This window comes from Bos mutus, chromosome 19 (assembly GCF_027580195.1).
Source record: "Bos mutus isolate GX-2022 chromosome 19, NWIPB_WYAK_1.1, whole genome shotgun sequence".
Lineage (NCBI taxonomy): Eukaryota > Metazoa > Chordata > Mammalia > Artiodactyla > Bovidae > Bos > Bos mutus.
In genome coordinates, this window is record NC_091635.1 from 37,239,066 (window position 1) to 37,257,214 (window position 18,149).

Below are 18,149 nucleotides of genomic sequence, written 5' to 3' on the forward strand. Positions count from 1 at the left end.
GTCTTTCTCTGTTGATCTGTGGTGCTTCTCCATTAGCAGTCATCTCTGTGATCGTGGCCTCACCTCTGTCCTCTCTTCTGTCCCCTGGCTGGTGTTGCTCAGCACCAGTACCTCGCTGTTCAAGTCACTGTAACTTCACTTTTCTCCGATCTGTTGCAGCCCTGCCCTGCTTATCTCCCCAAGCCCGGACTGTTCCTGACCCTCCCCTGCCGCTTGTAGACTTCAGGACCAGCCTGCAGGTTTCACCCAGATGTGATTCTCCCTCTCTCTCTCTCCCTCTTTCTCTCACGCACACAGAGACACACACACAGACACGAGCGATACCCTTGACGTCCCTCAGAAAGTCAGGATTTTTCCACTGAAGGTTTTGTCCGTTGCTTGTTGGATTGTTCCCGGGCACTTTGTGGTTTCTGCATACTGCAGTGAGCACCGCTGGGCAGTTCAGCTCTCTGTTACTTGTTCCTCTAATTTGTACATGTGTTCTGGATTCTCTGCATTATGCAGGAGTGATGATTGTTCCCTTCGTTTTGGCTCCTTGTGCTGGCTAGGGCTTTTGGAAGAGTTGAATAACCAGTGCTTTTGTCTGGTTTTTAAAAAGATGTGTTTTCAGGATTTCATCATTAACTGTGAGTTTGCTGTGGGGCTTTTTTGTGTGTTGTTTCTTTGTACCCTTTATCATGTTGGAAATTTGCTGTTTATTTCCATGTCTTGTAAGTTTCCTCCCCTTAAGAAGAGAGCTCCCTTTTGTCCCGGAACATATTATTTCCTTAATCATGCTGCTGTTTTCTTAGATTGCTTATGTGCCCGTTAGTGAGAGCAGGCTAGAAGGGCTTCTCAGAATTGTTTATAGCCCTGTAGGAGTTGACACACTCATTTCTCATACATTTCAGGAAAATATCAGTTTGAGCAAAGAGACCTATGAAAGCAAACATTTAAGTAATCCTTTTAGTCCTCCTGTGGGCTTTGGGGTTGATTTAAAATATACCTTGTAAACAGGACACATACTCGTGTTTGTCTAAGGCTGTTCATCATGGTGTTATCTGTGGTAACAAAAACTTAAAGCAATCTAAAAGTCTAGTAACGGGAACATTAAATTATAATACATCTATATGGTGGGATATTCTGTGATCACTAAAAATGTGTGTTTGAAAATTATGTGAAGATATGCGATAAAACTCGTGAAGTAAGATTTAAAACGTATCTGTATGGGACTTCTCTGGTGGTCCAGCAGCTAAGACCCTGCTCTCAATGCAGGGGGCCTGGGTTCGGTCCCTGGTCAGGGAACTAGATCCCACAAGCCACAACTAAGACCTGGCGCAGCTCAGTAAATAAATATATTTTAAAAATAAAATGTGTCTGTATGTATAGTAAAAATCCCAATTCCTGTAGATGTTGGTGCATGTATGTACACACATTTGTGTGTGGGTTCACACAGAGGACAGGGCTGGAAAGCTTGAGGGTCCACCTTTGTCTGCAGCTCTGATCTGTTTGTCCTGGGAAGCTCTGTGGAGCCAGTGAAAGAATGGCCGGGGAGCACCTTCTGTCAAGGTGGGAAGAGGTCCCCGTGTTTTGAAGTTGGATGCGGTGGGACAGGAAGGAAGGCAAGAGGTGCCAACCAAGAGTGCCTCTTCGGGGTTATCTGCCAGGACACCTCAGGTTAAAGCCCAGGAAGTAGAGGAGAGAAGGTGGACTGTTCAGTGGACGAGGAGGGTCTTAGAGACCCCAGGGAATGCTGCTCTGAGGTGGCTGCCCAGGCAGGGGGGTGGCATGGTGGATTCTCCCGGTATGAGGGGCTTGTGGCCTCAGTGATGAGGATCTGGAAGAGCTGACAGGTGGCTGTGGTGGGGAGGAGAGAGCACACAGGCAGCTGGGGTGTCGTGGCTATGGAGGGGACCAGCACTCTCTGGAGGCCTGTGGAGTCCTCTCTGTCCCACCCATCATTTACCCACCTGTCTTCAGCCCAACATGGGTTTGTCCTAGCATCTGGCACTGACTAGCTGTGCTTTGTGACTCATCCGGAGCTCACTCCGTGTGTGTTCTGAGTTACCTGGGACATTCTGAGCAAACCAACAGCATTGTTTTGTCAAAAGTTAACCTATATTTCACGGGTTTCACGTGGCCTCCCAAAGTTTCCCCGAGAAGGCTACAGGAGGCTGTGCTGCAGACCAGCCCTGTGCTCGTCCGCTCACCCACCTGGGCCCTGCCCTCAACACCCCATGCTCTGACCTCGGGACCCCGTGCTCTGCACTCACTCTGTCCCAAGTCTCTTGTGTGCATTGCTGTTTTCTCTGTGAATTGCCTCTCTGTTCCCTGAGGTATTTGTAAGGCGATTCATCATTTTTGTGTTCATTTATGAGGGGTCTTTATACGTAAACCCTTTGTCATATATATCATTTCTTTAACTTTACATACAAAGGAAGTTTTAACATTTTCTGATTCAGAGATACCTTAATCTTTTTAAATTGTAATTCCTGCTTTGGTCATCATACTTAGAAAGTAATTCTTTACTTTATTTAAAGCTATCTATTTACTTATATTTTCTTTTAGTGCTTTTTGATTTAATTTTGTATTGAGATTTATAATGTTTATCCATTTATCTAGTTTCATAATACAGTTTTATATTTGTTAGGGCAAGACTCTGCACTGTTCAACTTTTTTAAGCAAATGTTTTATTTTTTGCCTATTTATTTTTAAAACTTTCTTTTATTTTTGGCTGTGCCACTTGGCTTGCAGGATCTTAGTTCCCCAACTAGGGATTGAACCTGAGTCCTGGCAGTGAAAGCACCAAGTGCTAACAACTGGACTACCAGGGAATTCTAGACGAGTGTTTTCATCACAGGAGATTGTGTTTGCCTCCAGCATTATTCAGGAAAATGTATCAAGGAACCAAGAAATTGCCAGCAAGAGAAGAAACTGAGCAACATCCCAGTCTAGGGAGAGGGATTCTGTGGCCTCTGAGACCTGTGAGCTTGGCTTTCATTCTTTCCATTGAGCTGGAGATGACAAGTCTGTCGTCAGATCCCCACGAGGGTGGAAGTAGGCTGGACATGCACACCCTTGGTGGCAGGGCTGCGGAGGAGCAGAGCCCGAGTCCTGGTACTGAGATCTGGAGTCTGAAGTGGACACAGCTGCTGTGCCACCTGCCCTCTGCCCCTCCTGGCTGTTAGATCTCGGGCAGAGCAGCTTGTCCTCATACCCCTTTGTGCCCTCCGTGTGCTCTGGGGCCCGCTGGGTGCATCCACACACTGTCAAGCCTGGACCAGGCTCTGCTGGTCTTTTGTTGCTAACAAGCGCTCTTTAGGTGCTTATCAACTGGACTGCTTCCTAATGGTAATTCTTTAAGAGACTTTGTCCTGAGAATGTTGTTTTTTCTTGCTTTATCCTGTGAAGTCTCAGATCAAGGTGCTAGTTTCACTTACTGTCTTCTTGCCAGTTCTTTAAGGAGAAAAGCAATACATTAAGGATTTCATTCACCTTTTCCAAAGCAAGCTGGTGCCACCCAGTCAGTGGACTTTGCTGTTGTCCTGGCACAAAGCCTGCTTGCCTCTGAGCTAACACAGACAGAGATCCCTAACACAGACAGAGATCCCTGGATTTCTCATTGACGTTTCGTAGACGTGACCGATGGGAGGTAGCGAGGCATCAGGGACCTCGATTTCTGACTCTCCCAGTGTCTTGCTCCAGGTGGAGATAAAACTGCTGACACTTTGGTGGCTGCCAAACTTAGAATTAAGATGTCTTCCTCCTAGTGTATTCTGCCTGACATTTGCTAACGCCCATAAAAAGTAATTGCCTTTTAAAATGGTGTGTGGGGCTAGGGCTTGGCTGGCAAAAACATTTGCGTGAAAGCATGGGGGAGAGATAGAAGGTACCTGCTTTTCCTCCAGGGAAGAGAGGGGGATGCAGCACCTTTATTTTCTTGGGGAGCAGAAGGGTACAGTGGGGTAGTTAAATTTGAAAGAGAATCGCATGACACAAAAAAAAGAGAGGGGGGCATTTAGCAAGAAACATCCCTAGAGGGGAAGATTAAAGCGAACAGGTGCTGTGAAAATGTCTCTGCATATTAGAGCTTAATTAGATTTGAAGATGAATTCCAGACGGGCTAATTATGTGTGAGTTGTTGCAGGTTGTTTCTTGTAGGGGCAAGCATGTATTTTTGGAAATGGTGATGTAGTTTGATTGGGTTTGATTCCCGCCTCCTACCATGTTTCCTCCATTGAAAAACTACCACTTTTGGGGCCCAGGACCCATTCAGCAAGCCTCATGTCTTGGGCTGCCAGTGTCAAAGCTGGTAGAGCCACAGAAAGCCAAGCCTACTCCATATGCTGCAGCAGTGAGCATGCGGAAAGACCAAAGATTCTTGCCCAGGTGGAGGGGACAGGATTCCAGCTTCCAAGGAGGGCGGACAGACAGAACGGGCATTGTTTCCAGGAACCTGTCCTCTGCTGGTGCTCTTATTCCCTGTGTGGCTGGTTAGATGTGTTTGCTTAGATGTATTTGAACCAGTTTCTGGAAGGGCAGAGGGGCACATGCTTGCCAGCAGCTCTCTGGGTTGTGAACCGAGAAAAGGTGGGTAATCTGAAATGTGCTATGGACCAAAGAGTTTAATATCTGGAAGAAAAAAAAAGGAGCAGGGCTGCATGGAGCCTCTAGACTTCTGGTTAGGATAACAGACTCAGTTTAACGTAGGACAGCCTGTGAATGTTGTCTCAAAAGACGGCATGGGCCTCTGACTTCCCCAAAAGGTGTGATGTGCTGGGGTGGCACTGCGTCACCTGCATGCCCCAGGGAGATCTGCTTGGCATCCATTAGGGTCTGAGAGCTTTAATAAACATAAACTTTTATGTAAGGTCCCATAATTGGAAATTATGGATGTCTAATTTATATATGACTCAATGAATGATTTATATAATGTTAAGTGATGAGTTAGATAGAAAATATGACCCTCTCTTGCAGAATCTTTAATGAAAAGCGTTGGTTCTTATGAATTTATTTCGAGAGCTCTGTTTGAACTCAGCATGTTTGACATAAATCAGATCTAATTGTCATTTTATGATTAATGAACATATGCTGGCCATTTTTCCCCATAATTAAACTTTATGTTCCGTGCATCTGACAAAGCAAAACAAGTTTAGACTTTGACAGATTGGTGGTGGGGTTTTCATGTTTGCATAGTAGTATGTGTACTCGTGTGTGTGTGTGTGTGTGTGTGTGTGTGTGTTTATTAATGTGTAAGGATTAAGTTTCCATGAAGTTGGGTTTTCCAAAGGTGTGAGGGAGGTTGTTAAGAGTTAGGATTCAGGTGAGAGACTGGGAGAGCTTATAGAGAAGGTGGGGTGCACAGATGCAGCCTGAGGGGCATTGTTTCCAGGAACCTGTCCTCAAGGGAGCTGGGGTCTGTCTCCCACAGCTTCAGCACCAGGCTGAGGGGCGGAGACACCTGTGGCCAAAAGCAAGTCTACTTTCTTGAGTCGTGGCCTCCAAGAAATGGTGGAAGGTAGAGTCATTGCAAAAATGTGCACATTTTCCTCTCTGCTTTTCATACACTTCAACAGGAATTGTAGTAATTTAAGGAGTGAGACAAGCTTGTGGACAGAAAACCCATCACAGGTCAGCACTCACACCCTGGACCTTTGTCTCCTGTTTCAGGACATAGACAAGTTTGGCAACGAGATCACCCAGCTGGCCCGCCCCCTGCCTGTGGAGTATCTGATCATAGACGTAAGTGTGTGTCATCTCCCCGCGGAGGTCAGGACAGCTAGGGGAGGCCTTGAGAGGGCGCCGCTTGAACACCTGCCCCTCTGCCTGCGCAGAATAGCCACCCAGAGATGTTTGAGTCACTGAGCTCCTGGCATCCCTGAAAAGCTAGAAACCTTAAGGGCTTTTCGTTTTTTTTTCCCTTAAAAACAACTTAAGGGGTTAACTTCTCCCAATCTACAGTGCAGCAGAGGACCGCCGACTAGGCCAAGCAGCCCCAGAGGTCAGCGAGCCTCTCCCTGGCTCTGTGCGCAGGTTCTGCCCTGGCCACAGCAGCCGCCACAGCCAGGCCCATGATGGGCTGCTGCAAGTCGATCCGTAGGGAACACAGCCGTGACTCTGCCCTTGAGTGAAGGGACAGCATGGTCTCTGGGAGGGCACTGTAGGAGCCAGGAAGGCACCTGGTACTGGCACACCATCCCCAAGCCTTGGCTCCTTTCTGGAGGTGTGCTCTGCTCACGGAGATGTGGTCGTGGGCAGAGGGCAGCACATGCTGCAGGACCAGAGCCTGATGCATTTGCTGCAGTCTGTGCTCTGTCCTGTACAGGGTACGGGAGGTGGCTCGTTTCCTAACTGCTGCCTGCCAGAATGAATTCAGGCCGCATTTGGACTAGGACAGGCATGTGATTCAGGCTGTAAAGTATCATTGCATTTGGAGCAGCGGGTCCCTGTGAGCTGAGCCCGCCAACGCTCCATTCCCACTGACAGCTCCCGAGAACATATTTATTACCTAGGCCATAAAGGCATCTGCTTTTTAGACTACCTAGGGTGTAATTAAGATGAAAACAGATTGATGGAGCATACACTTAGGGGGAGTCTGCATGATTTAAAGCCAGCTTCCTGAGGTCTTCTTTCCCAGTGGCCTCCCCACCCGTTTCCTTTCACGAAGGAGCTAAGCTCTTGCCTTAGTGCTGTTGCAGTACCATTTGGTTGATGGGGAAGCATTCCACCCTGTGATACTCACGTGCTCTCTTCCTGTGGAAGGAGGTTGGAGCAGGTGCCCAGACAGGCGTGCTCACTCCTCACCCGGCCCCAGACCCCCACCTGATCAGCACATTCAATGACTTTAAATAAGCCTCGTGGCCAGGCAGCCGTTCAGGCCTTCTGTGGAGGTGCTTCGCATGTAGGGGGTTGTCTGCCAGGCAGGCTGGGTGGGGACAGGGCTTGAGCACAAAATAAAGTGCTTGACACCCTGCATCCTCTCCCCTGGGTTTCTGGGATAGTCAGACTGCCATGTGAACTTGGCTCTGAAGTTCTCCAAGGGGCAGTTACAGGTCTAACAAATAGTTCCCTTGATTCCACATTTACTTACTAGTGGGTCTTCTGTTGTTGCCGGTCCACTCCTGTATCTGCCTTCCAAAGGGAGGGGTGTGAGCCCACCACAGGCCTTGTCTCTGCAGTGAGGTGGCCCCTCTGCCATCTCTAGAATCATGATGGCAGCTGAGACTGAGCCCCACGTATGCTGCCCATTTTGCGGGCTCCATATGACTGGGCACACTTGATCCTCACAGAGCCTTAGGAGGCATGGGCTGTCCGATCTCTGTATCTCTCAGATGAACCAAGCGAGGCCTCACAGTAGGACTTGGCGCTGTGCTGAGTTCACACCCTGTGCCCCGAGGCCACGTGGTCTCATCCATAAAAGGCAAGCAGGGCTCGAGTGAAGGAGCTGCTGACGGCTCAGCTTACTGTCACAGCGCTGGCACGGGCACAGCGGGTCCTGGGCCAGCCAGCCTGGCACAGCTCGCTGCCTTCACTGATGCAGAAAACAGGCCAGAACCACATTTTCATTCTTTAGAAATAGTCCCGAAGGAACCAGAATAGCTGTGCTAAATCTGGACGAGGTGTAATCTGCTGCTAGTGTCATATTGCAGAGGAAGAGCTGCGTCAACCAAAAGATGGCTGATGGTGGTGCACACTTGGGTGCGTTTGGGGGGAGGGGCACCTGCCAGGAGGAATGAGAAACTGTATTTGTATTGATTTTTGCACATTTGCCATTGTCCCTGTAGCTTCTATTGATTTTGAATTTTAAATGCCCTCTGTCATTTCTGAACCACGTCTGAGGCCCTGCAGGGTTTCAGCCCCCGCTTTGGACGCGAGCTCCTGGCTCCAGCCATCTTCAGGGGAGAGCCATGCCCTGTATCTCCCCAGCCTGGCCTCTCCTCTTGCCTGGTCATGCCCTGGCTCCATGGAGTGGTGCCTGGGAATTGGAAGGGGCCTCAGCCAGCTCGCTGGAGGGCACCATGGCTTTCAAAACCATCAGGAACTGGTTCTGCACTTGCCCTCCAGACATGGTGGTGGGAACAGCGTTGGCTCCTGAGATGGCGCTCGTGCCTCTGTTCTTTCCCGTGGCCCACCCTCTAGCTCCCCCTTGGCAGCAGGAGAGCAGCTGAGAGGCCGTCCCAGTGGAGATGGAGTTAGGAAACTGCCCACGGGTACCACAGTCTTACCAGATATGAAAAATGAGTCTTTAATTGCCTCTGAGAGTCACAGTTTCAGAATTTTCATTTAGGGGCTGTCCTAAGAGCTAAGCATCCCATTCAGGGTAGAACAGTTAGGACTTTGCTCCTGTGAGCAGCTCGGGGCTCCAAGGATTGGTGTACTCAGGGCCCACATCCCTGTTTACGACACAATTAATTTATCATGGGTTTGTGTTTTTGTTCATTAGATCACAACAACTTTCCCCAAGGATCCAGTTTATACTTTTTCTATTTCACAAAATCCATTTCCTATTGAAAACCGGGATGTACTGGGTGAGACACAGGTAAGCTCTTTGTCTTTAGAAACATAATTTAAAGTCGCCGCTGCTTGTTTATCTAGTGTCACTATTGTTTTTCCAGAAAGTATCAAGGTTTCTGACTCTCCTCGTTCGTTCTTGTGACAAAGCCTGGTTAGGCTTTTTTCTAAGATACTGCTGATCTCATGAGCCCTCTCCAGGGCAGCGGCAGTGGATGAGCATAGAGGCAAATCCCTCTAAGTCCTCAGGCCTGCGGATTTGCCGGAAGGACCATTCTCAGGGGGCCTGTTTTATTGGTCACTTCAGGTCCTCTTCCAGCAAGGTTATTGATTGTTGGTAAGCGCCGTCTTTTGTGGCGGTGTCTTGCTTTGCTGTGTGCTCTGCCCTCTACCACATCACCTTGCCACGTTTCTCTGGCACCATCCAAACCATGGGGCCTCATGTGGCCTGGCCACCTCGGCTCTCACCTGCACATTAGGCCAGTCAGAACTGCCCTGACTGCCGTGTCCTCACGTCAGTGGCCTGTGAACACACATTCCAAGTTGATCACAGGTGCTGCAGAAATGGGCCTGGTTAGAGAATGTCTGCATTGAAAGTTTCTTCTGAAGCAGTGACTCGTGTCCAGGGCCTCTCTGATACTTTGGTTTCCTCACCGCCCACCTGGCCAGGTGCTGGTGGAGGAGCAGAGCCACTGACTGGGGTAGCACCCTTGAATGTCCTGCTTCAGTCCTGTTGAAAGTGTTAGTGTCATATAATCCCCCTGTCCCTCTGCCGCAATTCCTGTTCCTCACTACTCTGCTGCCGTGGTCAGCAGTGCACCCGGACAGACAGGGCTTCTGCAGCCCCACGTGGCCTTCCCACTCCTACTCTTCCCCAGAGGTGAGTTTGAATGTGTCTCACAGCTGGGTCAGTTTCACAGACATGTTGCTTACACTCTTCCGTAAGTCAGATGTACTGAGTGTTTTCCTGGAAGTTTTCCTCTGCAGCTGTGTTTCTCAATCCCTGGCTCCCAGTAAATGGTTCTAGAAGGAGAGGGGGTGGGCCATCCCTCAGCGCTAAATGTGGTCAGTCTCGTTTTTGTAGGACAGTGGCTCTCCTCTGACTCTGACCTGGGACCAACGGGTGCTTGTGTCTGTCTCCCCCTCCTCCCCCCCTTACCTGGACCTCTAGGATTTCCACAGCCTGGCCACCTACCTGTCCCACAACACCTCATCTGTGTTCCTGGACACTATCTCGGATTTCCACCTCCTGCTGTTCCTGGTCACCAATGACGTCATGCCTCTGCAGGTACGAACCAGGTGGGCTTTCTGTCCTCAGACTGGAGCACTCTGGGCAGCACCGGAGCAGCTAAGGCCCCCTTAACCTGTCCTGTGGGCAGCAGCTTTGCACAAGGACCTTGACAGGTGACTTTCTCAGTTTTAGAGTTTGCACTAGAACAGCTTGTTCAAAAGTGTCTGCCCTCCATGACGGAGGACAAATCATACGGGACACAGAGGCCGCTTAGCTGTGTCCTTCTAAGGGAAGCATTAGAAATCAGCAATTAAAAAATTCCTGTTGGAACAGTTTGAGAATCCCAGCCTCTGCTTCTTCCTGATCTCCCCTTCTCCCGAATCAGCTCTGGTTTATCACCTTGGCCCAGAAGGTTGGCCAACATCCAGGCCCTGGGCGCACAGCTGCACAGTTGGCGTTTTTAGGACATGCTTTGTGGGGAGATGATGGTGAAGTGTTACAGATGGCAGCTGCTTTCTGAGCAGCACAGGAGTAGCAGGTCCAATCAGGAAGCCTCTTGCATGGGTTGTGTTGTGGCTGTCCTTTTACTTTGGCCCTTTTTCTGCCTGAGACCCAAGGAAACGCATTTCTACAAGGAGACAGAGTAGAAGGGCGAGGCCCCTTCCTCCCACTGCTTTTCTGTAGCTGTTCTTGTGTCCTGCTGGGTTGATCTTGTGTTTGTTTTTGTCCAAACTGCTCACTTGTGATACTTGACGTTGGGCATCCTGAGGCTTCACACTAGCTTTGCCTTCTCTGCTTAGCCCAGAGAGTTGCAGCTCCAGTCCCAGGCTCAGCTGCTGCCTGTCTGGTTGGGAAGGTGGTGAAAGCTTAGGGCCTTCTCACTGGAAACTGTGTGCTGTTGTTGTAGTCATCTGTTAGGAAACATTTTCTGAAGGTACTGCCTGAGAGCCCCTGGAAGGCTTTGTAAGTTTCTAATTATAAAAGCTATTTAAAAAAAAAAAAAAAAAAGCTATTTAGTTCCCTGCACTTTAACCCTGGGGTTCTAGGTTGCAAAGTGCACTGAGATATAGACGTGATGAAGACAGAGGACTGAGGGAGGCGAGAGGGACGAGGGTGGGCCTCATGGCCATGGGGCTCCTGCCCGTCTGCCCAGGCCCTCAGGAGAAGGCCTGTGAGCTGTGACTACCTAGGGGTGGAGCAGTCAGCCCAGGAGAGAGAGCAGCACAGTGGTCACCTTGGGGCTCTCTGGGAAGAATTTATATTTTACCTCAATGTAGCATTTGTCTTTATAGACTAAGTGTGTGTTGTTTTGCGTTTCATGTGACGGCCTGGGAGATATTCGCAATTCTCCCTTAAGTGTGTCTTGATATTGGGGAGGAAAAACTTGTGAGCAAGTCTGTCTACTGTCAGTGAAGCGAGTTGGACTCTTCCATTCTGGTTTCTTGCAGGACAGCATCAGCTTGTTGCTGGAGGCCGTGAGGACCAGAAATGAGGAGCTTGCCCAGACCTGGAAGAAGTCTGAGCAATGGGCCACCATCGAGCAGCTCTGCAGTAAGTGTCCTCCCCTCCAGCAACCCCCATGACCAGGGCTCAGACTCCTGCCCTTCAGGCCCCAGTACTTCTTCCTGGGCCCTGGAAACCTGAGCCCAGATGTATCCTGATGGCATCATGGGCAGTGGAACAAGCACAGACAGACCTTTGCTGGGGCCCACAGATGTTTTTGATCACTGTAGCATATGTGTAAAGGCCACACATCTTGGATACACAGTTCTATGGATTTTTGTACATGATTCTAGGAGTAGTTTGAAAGTCATTGTTTTAGGTGAACAGGAATTTCACACTCACCTAAGTGCTGAGCGCAGACAGCTTTTGGGCTCCTCAGGCTTTTGTTTTCCCCTTTCCCCGTCAATCATCAGAGTATTCTTGGTGGAAAAAGAGGAAAAGAGAATAGAACTAGGGGATCTTGTGTCTTCAGAGTGAGAGCCTCCAACCATCAGCCTCCATCCAGCTGCCCCCATACTCCCAGCGCCCTCGCCAAGAGCTCGAGAGGATGGTGACCCTGGTGGCCCTCTGCCCTGTGGCTTTGAGAAGAACTGCAGTGCCCCCTGAAAACACACCTGAAAGTACATATGAAAAAGTGTTTAAACATTTTCTCAGTCTGGAGGGCAGCTACTCGAGCCAGAGTTAGTCAGGAAACCCTCAGTGGAGCCCAGGCCACAGGGAGCCCCGTGGGGTTCTTACTTTCTGTACACTGAGTACCTGGAAGTTCAGGGCTTGAGGAGCCTTGGTATTCATTGTGTTGCTCTTCTGTTTAAATTTTCTTTTTATATGATTCTGACAGCCAAACGGTAAAAGAGCTGAACATGCCATCTACTTCTTGTCCTCACGTTCTGAAACAGAGGACCCAATGTTGTCACCAAATTCCTACAGCCAAGCCCATGGCCTCATGTCCTTGGGTGGACAGTGTGAGGTGCTGGCCAGGGTCTCAGCTCCTGGTCCAGCTCTCCCACGTACTGGGCTCTCCCAGCTTCTGGTGTTATTCTTCAGATGCCTCACACAGAAACATTGACTGCAGCAGCTTTAGTGGTTTGGAGCCCTCTCTCTAAAAAGAGAGCTCCAGAAAGAGCACATGGGGAAGCTGGGAAAGGAGGGTGGCTTGACCAAGAGGTTTTCCTAGATAAGCACTGGCCCAGTTGGGAGAAAAGAAAACCAGATCAGGAAAGGATTTCGTCTGAGCATGTGGTATGCCTTGCCATCCTCACTAGAAACTAATGAAAAGCTAGTGACCCCATAGGAGCTGGGTCCCATTGGCTCCACGCCTCATACTTCTGTTGGGAAGAAACCCAAACCTATGTCAAGCATCAGTCTCACAGCAGCAGGATGGTATGGTCTGGACCCACTGCCTGGAGCCTCTATTGGGAAAGCGCCTGTCACTTTGCTAAAACATGCTGTGTGGTTGTCAAATGCTTTCAACAGATACACTACTCACAGAACTCTGCTCACTACACAGGGGTTGGTAACGTAAATTAGCAATGGAGTACCTTTTGCAGATGCAGAGTCACAGAACGTGAGTGATCTCGTGACACAGTCTACTGATGCCATGTAAGAGCTCTCTGCTGAAAGCTAACACTTTGCCAGAAGAGCTAAATAGATCGTAAAGAAATACCATTGTTCTGGACTGGAAGGCAAGATATTTCTAAGATGTCAGTTTTCCCAAAATTAATTGGTACAGTCTCAATCATCATTCCCCTTTAGACATATTTATTTTGCAAGGGAAGGGAGGGGAAAAAGTTTTAAAATTTATCTGGGGGTGTAGAGGGGCTAGAAAACAATCATGAAAAAAGAAGAATGGAGACTTCTAGGTGGTCCAGTGGCTACTGCTGCTGCTAAGTCGCTTCAGTGTGTCCGACTCTGTGCAACCCCATGGATGGGAGCCCACCAGGCTCCCCCGTCCCTGGATGCTCCAGGCAAGAACACTGGAGTGGGTTGCCATTTCCTTCTCCAATACATGAAAGAGAAAAGTGAAAGTGAAGTTGCTCAGTCATGTCCAACTCTTAGCGACCCCATGGTCTACAGCCCACCAGGCTCCTCCATCCATGGGATTTCCAGGCAAGAGTACTGGAGTGGGGTGCCATTGGGCTCTGCATTCCCAGCGCAGAGGGTCCAAGTTCGATCCCTGGTCAGAGAACTAGAACCCACACGCTGCAGCTAAGAGTTAGCATGCCACGACTAAAGATCTTGTATGCTGCAGTGAAAATCGAAGGTCCCACGTGCCACAGCTAAGACCTGGTGCAGCCAAAGAAATAAAATATTTAAAAAAAAAGAAGCTGGAGGATGTGAACTGTCTGTTTTCAATAGTAAGGCTGCCATGGTTAAAACGGGGTGCTGTTGGCATGAGAATAAATAGGCTGATGGGCCAGATGGAGAGTTGAGAATTGGGTGATAACAAGGCACCTGATTGAGATATACCCTTTTTAGGAAAACACATTGAAGCAAATGGGTATCTGTGTGGGTAAAATGAACTTGGACTTCTGCAGTACACCCCATATATAAAAATCAACACAGGACTTCCCTGGTGGTACAGTGGCTAAGAATCTGCCTGCCAGTGCAGGGGACACAGGAAGATTCTACATGCTGTGGAGCAACAGCCTGTGTGCCACAAATATTGAAGCCTATGAGCTCTAGATCCGGCGAGCTGCAGCTACTGAGCCTGTGTGCTGCAACAGGAGAAGCTAAAAGATTTTTTTTTTTAATCAAAGAAACAAAAAATCAATACAGGCTGGGACATTAGGTCTATCACAGGCTGATAGACCTAGTGGTAAGATCTACAACTGTAAAGATATATGTTAAAAAAAGAGTTGAATATGTTCAGGACCTTGAAGGTAGGACAGAGAAAAACACTGACTAAAAGATTGGTCAGGTGGACTTTATCAGAATGAAACACTTGGGCTCATGAAGAAATGTTGTCTAAAACTTGAAAAGGCAAGGCACAGACTAGGAGAAGATACGCCATAGAAGATGTCCCACAAAAAGCTTCAGTAAGGTCACCATCAGTCATCAGAAAAGTGGAAATTGAATAAGCTACCATTACATGCTGTGAGATGAGATGCAGACTCTGGCTGCATTGCGTGCTCACACACTCCCAGAGCAGCTGGAGCTCTCCCACGCCCTGGTAAGGATGACCCAGCCAGCCCACTGCTACTCAAGAGACAGGCAAACACAAATCCGCACTAAGATTTGTGTTAAGAATATTCGTGGCAGCTTTGTTCACAATAGCTTAAAACTGGCAGTGACCCAAGTGTGCATCAGGAGGGAGACAGATAACCAGAGATGCTCTTCATACCACATACTGCTGCTCAGCAGTGAAAAGGAAGGAGCCACTGACACAGCAGCTGGGCAGGGGCAGTGGGCAGGTGCATGAGTGGCCACAGCTGGCAGCCTTCTGCTCAGCAGACAGCAGCTTTCCTTAGCAGGGCTTTGTGTGTGAGAGAGAGCAGAGGACCCAAGGTGGGGCTCTCAAGCCACGTTTGTCCACGCCCATGGCAGTTGCTTTTCGAGTCCCCTCCTGTCCTGATAAGCAGCAGCTCTCAGAGTGGGGTGGGACAGCTTCCTGTGCAGAATGGATGAATACTGCTTCTCTCCCTACCCCACAGGCACAGTTGGTGTGCAGCTTCCAGGCCTCCAGGAGTACGGAGCCGTCGGTGGCTCCACACATGCCGCCTCGTCCGCCATGTGGGCCTGTCAGCACTGCACCTTCATGAACCAGCCGGGCACCGGCCACTGCGAGATGTGCAGCCTCCCCAGGACCTAGGGCTCCCAGGCCCTGCTGGCGGGACTGGGCCTACCCCAGCCCTCTCAGAAGCCGAGATTGTTGTGACCGTGCCCCACCTCAGCAGCCCTGAAGGCAAGGTGGGGGCGGCTGCCCTGGGGTCCCTGACCCAGGAAGCTTCTCAGCACCAGGCTTCCCTGGAGAGAGGGAGTCAGGCTGGTGCTCTGCGGGCTAAAACCAGTATCCTGGTGGAGGCACGGTGTGGCCTCAACTGGCCGCCCACAGCAGCCCCCACTGTGGTAGAAGGACTAGGTGCCTCTGAATCATCACCTGGAATCGGGGTGGGAGGGCTCGCTGCCACCATCCAGCTTTCTTTTTTCCTTCCTTGGATGCTTTTTGTTCCTGCTCCTGTTCCTGTTTTGGTTGGGAGCTCTTGGTGACCTCTGTACCCTGTTGCTCTGGGGCAGACCCTGCCTGTGAGGGCCACCTCTTCCCCTTCTGGTAGCCATCATGCAGTGGAAATGTGTGGCCAGAGGCTCATGGCCTCCTGTCCGCCTGGTCTGCAGGTGAATCTGCTGCCCGCCCTTTCCTGCTCCCACCCAGCTTCCATGGGGGGGTTTTAAAGTCTGCTTTGGTTGCAATAACAGTTAATCAGTAATTCCTGCCCAGAAGACTTTTATTTATTTTTTTTAAGATAAAAACTGCATAAAAGGGGAGTGAGAGAGACTAGTTTCCACCTTCGTCCCTCCTTTAATGAGTCCCTGGAGGTGTGTGCAGCCTGGGTGAGTGGACGGGGGACCCACAGTCAGGTCTCCTCACAAGTGAACCTCAGTGCCTGAGACTTTCCTGCCAGGCCACATGGCTGGCACAGCTGCAGACCCAGGACCAAGCAGGAGCATGGCAGTGTCCCCCACTGAGCAGGCAGCCCCTCGGGCAGCCAACACTTGACCAGGCCTGCATCGGGTGAGCTGGGTGGCCCCAGGCAGGGCTGGAAGCTCTGGTCCCTTTTGTCCCCACCATTCCTTCTTCTTGTCCTGCCTAGACCCTGGCCTCTGACAAGGCCACATTACAAGCCAGGTCAGGGAGTAGGAACCTGGTTGTAGAGGGCTGTGGAGCTGCTGCTGGGTCGTCAGAAAGTGGGTACTGTGCTGAGGTGTGGGTACAGACCATCCCAGGACAAAGGTTGTGGTCAGACCTTGCACGTGCTCTAGGGTCCTGCATTTCTTCTACAGCTGGGTTCCAATCTGGCCCTTCCCCAGGAGCTGTGGACATCCTGATGCCTCTTTGCCTTAAAAAAAACCTGTATCTCTGAGCTGCACTGCACTCATCCCCGGGAGAGGTGGACCCAGACACAGGCTGCTTGAGGACTTCGTGTCTCTGTCCTAGGGCAGGACGCAAATCTATGTGACCCTCCCTCGCCCTTGGCCTGTGAACAGAGCACACCTGGGTGTTGTGTTTATTTGTGGCAGGGGTGTGCCTGGCACCTCCGGGTTGACCTGGCATAGGACACTCAAGTGGCCAGTGGGTTGGGCCTGTTCTAGGGGCACGAGGCACAGAGCCCCGTTTCCCCAGCTCATCTGTGGCTGCCTGCCAGAAAGCTGGGCGTGTGTTCTGGCCCAGGTCGCCTGCTCCTTTGATCAGACGTGAGTCTGCAGGGGGAGCAGGAGTGCGCTAACCTCAGACCTCACGGCCCCCACCGTTCCTCCTCCTCTTGTTCTGGTCTTTACCTTCTCTTCGACCAATATCCTGCTCACCCTGAAGTTCTGGCATCTGCATAGTTCATTTCCGTCTGTCTTTTAGCTAAAGAAAAAGTGTTGTGATTTCTCTGCTTCTGGTTTTGAGTCACTCTTTGTTCAGTAATGCACTTTATTGTCCAAAGACAGTCAGGGGTCAGCATAAGGAGCGGGGGCACCCTGCCAGCAGACTCAGGCCCAGGCAGCTTAGCCATCTCCTTTTACACAAGGGAGGGGGCCCCCAGCCCCACCTTCATCCTACCTGCCCTCATGTGGACACACCCTCTCATGCCACCAGGCACCATAACTCAGCGAAGGGTGACTAGGTGCCCAGCCTCCACTGACCAGTCTGCTCCCCGTGCTCCCACTTGGGTCTTGCAGGTGTGTGTCGGTTGGGTTTGCAGTAGTGTTGCCTGGACTCCAGCCCTGCAAGTGAACCAATAAAAGCACCTGAAGCGACTGTCAGCGCCCCGTTTGTCCTTCCTGGGCCCTGAGGCCTCTCCCTGCCCTGATCCTTGACCTGCCTACCTTGTCGGGTGACTTGATGACTTCCTCTCCACATGTCACTGTCCTTTGCTGATGTGTTTAGAGTATGAAGGATAGAGACCCCCTCCTGCCCAGGCTCGTCGGCCTGTGGTCCCAGCATGATGTCCCTGGGAGGAGCAGAGCCTGGCCTCCTCTGTGCCTTTCCTGTACCCTTCCCACTGTCAGCCATGTGGCTGCTCCTGGCCTTTGGTGGGTCAGGTGCAGGCAGCCAGGCAGCAGGTGAAGGACAAAGGCCAGAAGCCCGTGAACTTAGACAGGTGCGAGGGGAGCAAGGCCTGGAGGGGACATGCTGCCTGGCCTGAATTACTTGTCGAGTGACAGCCTTCACACATACCTAACAGCCGACTGTCCTTTGGCCACTGACCCACTGCTCCTTGAACACATATATAAGAAACGCCACCACTGATGTCCAAGGGGCCCTAGGGTGAGGCAGGCCCAGCTTAGCTTCTCGACTGGGGTGAGTGGCCTCAGCTCCCAGCTCCAGTCCTGTCCCTGAGTTTGCGTGCTTTTACTAGCAGTGTTCTGCCCTCTGCATGGCTCAGGCTGCTGACCTTGTTGGTTCTATGAAGTAATGAGGTTCTGGAATATCCCCCCTCCCCTCGAAATCAAGCAAATGGAAGGTACTGCTTGGAAGTAGAGCTCAGGGTCCTGCCACCCCCTTTCTTGGCACGTTCAACATGTTGGCATTCCATGTTGCTATGAGAAGTGATTGGCACTACCTGTGCATGCTGTGTCCTGTCCCCCCACCACACCCAGTGCTGTCAGTAGTTTGTCCTTGGAAGACGATACAGCTTCCATGTGGCACAGAGACCAACTGACTCCACAGCACGCTCTACTGTCTCACTTCCTGCCACAGGCCTTCTGGGGACACCCACATGAG

General features: G+C 50.5%; 1 protein-coding gene across 2 annotated transcripts in view; it reads left to right on the forward strand.

The window, feature by feature from the left end:
- Positions 1-17,183, forward strand: part of NPLOC4 (NPL4 homolog, ubiquitin recognition factor) — a 50,141-nt gene extending 32,958 nt beyond the window's left edge. For both annotated transcript variants that reach the window (XM_070390191.1, XM_070390192.1), the window contains 5 exons: positions 5,650-5,721; positions 8,423-8,518; positions 9,662-9,778; positions 11,170-11,272; positions 14,875-17,183. In XM_070390191.1, coding sequence (XP_070246292.1) covers positions 5,650-5,721; positions 8,423-8,518; positions 9,662-9,778; positions 11,170-11,272; positions 14,875-15,032 — 546 coding nt within the window. In that variant the 3' untranslated portion in view covers positions 15,033-17,183. The remainder of the gene's footprint in view (positions 1-5,649; positions 5,722-8,422; positions 8,519-9,661; positions 9,779-11,169; positions 11,273-14,874) is intronic.
- Positions 17,184-18,149: the final 966 nt, after the last annotated feature.